General features: G+C 49.3%; 1 protein-coding gene across 1 annotated transcript in view; it reads left to right on the top strand.

Moving 5' to 3' along the window:
* Positions 1–172: 172 nt before the first annotated feature.
* SLC25A32 (solute carrier family 25 member 32) overlaps positions 173–2,641 on the top strand; it is a 55,919-nt gene continuing 53,450 nt past the window's right edge. Inside the window, exon 1 of the mRNA XM_068526244.1 lies at positions 173–664. Coding sequence (XP_068382345.1) covers positions 511–664 — 154 coding nt within the window. The 5' untranslated portion in view covers positions 173–510. The remainder of the gene's footprint in view (positions 665–2,641) is intronic.

The following is a 2,641-nucleotide window of genomic DNA, read 5'->3' as shown; positions in this document are numbered from 1 at the left end:
TTCCCCTTCAGGTTCCTGTTGCCGCCGCCGCCTCCTCCTCCTCCTCCTCCTCCTCCACCAACACACACCACTTCCGCTTCTTCTAGACTACTTCCTGTCACGTGACGTCCGCGGAGCGGAAACCGGGTTCCGCTGGGCCCTGCTGTGCTCCGTAGTTTTGCGCACAAAGGTTGGCCGGGGGCGGTGTTTCAGTGGCGTTCTCCTATCCACGCCCTTCGGCCTAAGCCAGCAGCCGAGGTGGGCGAGGCGAGGCGGGGCGGGGACTTGGCGGAGGCGCCCCGCCCCCTCTCACTCTCCTCCGGGTAGGCGTGGCGTGCGGCAGCACCGTTCTCTTGTACCCCTGGCCCCTGGGTCTCTCGGCTTCAACCCGCGCCCAGGCGTCTGACTCCACGCGCTGGTTCCGGAAGTGGGCTCGTGCCCTGCGGTTTCTGCTCCAGCGTGGCGACCGTCGCCACGGTGGCGGCCACTGCATCTCGTCCCACTTCCACGGCATCACCGGGCCCTGAGCCCATGACGGGCCAGGGCCAGTCGGCATCCGGGTCGTCGGCGTGGAGCACAGTATTCCGCCACGTCCGGTACGAGAATCTGGTGGCGGGCGTGAGCGGCGGGGTCCTTTCCAACCTTGCGCTGCACCCGCTGGATCTCGTGAAGATCCGCTTCGCCGGTAAGAAACCGCTCAGACCCTGGGCTTCTCCTTGCTCTCACCCCGAACTGAGTGATAAAAGACGCAGACGGAGGCATTGGCCTCTTCCTGCCTCTTCCATACGGCAGGTGAGGCGAGCGTTGAAGAAGCTGCTGTTTGTCCGGGCTCGCCTGGGGCCAGATTTGAGGCAGGGGAGTTTGGTAAAGTGGTCTGGCCGCCGTCGTCCCCTTTCCCCAATACTGAGGGATGAGGAACATGGATATAAAAGTCTGAGAAAAGTTCTCATTGGTATAGAACGTGGGACTCAAAGCCTGATTTATAAAATAAGAAAGGGTTTATCACATTTTAGGGCTTAACCCTCACAGGTGTAAATCATTCACCCTTGGAGGTACAGGTTTCCCCCGCTGTTCGAAAGTTCGCTTTACAGCACCTCGCTTTTAGGAAAGGCTTACATTAGTACCTGTTTTCCGCTAACCCAAAAATCCGAAAGAAATCCGAAGTGGATTTTCGCCATTACAAAAAAAAGACGAAAAGCGAAAATAGCATTCAGCGTCTGTTCTGCAGCAAGCCCTTGTAGAGGCAGCATGCACCGCCGGCAGCGCGAGTGGCACCACCAGCTCCTTTCCTGGGAACTGCACTCAGCATCTCAGCGTCAAGCCGCCATAACTTTGAACTGTGTCTGTGAGCATCTGTGCTGTATCTGGATTTATTTTGTGCATCCATTAGCAAGGTGTGTGTTAAGGTAATTGCTTCTTCGCTTTATGCAATTTTGGCTTATTAAAGCTTTCATGCTTTACTTTCGCATAGCCAGGGAAACGTGTACTTTGAAAGTTAAGGATAGTCACGTGTTTGGCCTCAGGGCTGAGAGGGAAATGCAAGTGCTTGGAGTAGGGAGTAATCCTTAGCAGATGGTTAGGAATGAGGTTGGGATAGAATTCTCTTGAAAGTTTGTTTTTGGTGTTTACAGTGTGGTACAATGTCCTGTGAAGGAATATGTAGCTAGAATTCAAATAGTATTGTTTTTTATTTAGCTTTATTGAATTAAGTTCATTGAGTTAAGTGAATTAAGTATATTGAAATTAACAAAGTACTTTAACAGATAAACTCAACATTAAATTCTGGAAAAGATAGCTTCAAAGAAGGTCTTTGATAACTTTATTTGGAAAGTATTTTCTGTCATTTCAGTTCTGTTATTACTGTTACTAAAAGTGGGGTCCAGCTGCTCGGCATTCAAAAGCCAATAAAGAGGCAAAGTTGGTGGAAGGGAAAGTTTGCTTTATTTCAGAGGCAGGCATCTGGGGGCGGGAGGGTGGCCTTGTGTCCAAAGGCTGATTCCCAGCCCCCCTTCCCGGACAGTCAGTGGGTAAGACCTTTTATAGGAGGAGGGAGGGGGCTACATGTAGAAACAACGCAGGCAGCTCTGACAGTCATCTTGAAATTGGTCATGCAGCATAATCTTGATTGTTTTAAGTACAGTTAGTCTTCAGTTCCAGGGTCGGTTTGTTCCCATTTCTTTGAGGCCAGTTCGTGGAATTGTGGCAGCTTATGTCATGGCTAATCTGGTCATCATGTAGTTAACTTCTTCCACCTGGTGAGCATTTCAGTATCTACAAAACAGCTCAAAGGATATGGCTCAGAATATTACCTACAGCCCTTGAAGAGGAACTAAAGGTCCTTGACTTTGCTTAATGAGTAAATTATTATTATTTGGTCCTGTTTGACCGTTTTCCTTTGCTTCCGTATTTTCTCACTTCTCTAATTAAACTTATTCTTTGACCAAAGTTTTTCTACAGGCAAAAGGCAAGCGGAGGATGTGGGGGGAAAGGACCATAGGGTCCTGCTCTATTTCATTACTACAAGGTAGTTTCTACCATGAGAATTAGATCAGAAGTGGATTATCTTAAAGAGTTAGGTAATTGTATTCTGTTCACCTGGTGTATATTGGTCTTTTAACATTTGTAGACTGCTGTATGGGATACAGAAGCACCTAAAGTTCTT

Source organism: Eschrichtius robustus, chromosome 17 (genome assembly GCF_028021215.1).
Source record: "Eschrichtius robustus isolate mEscRob2 chromosome 17, mEscRob2.pri, whole genome shotgun sequence".
Taxonomy (NCBI): Eukaryota; Metazoa; Chordata; class Mammalia; order Artiodactyla; family Eschrichtiidae; genus Eschrichtius; species Eschrichtius robustus.
The sequence above is the reverse complement of the archived record's forward strand: the minus strand, read 5'-3'. Positions and strand labels throughout refer to the sequence as shown.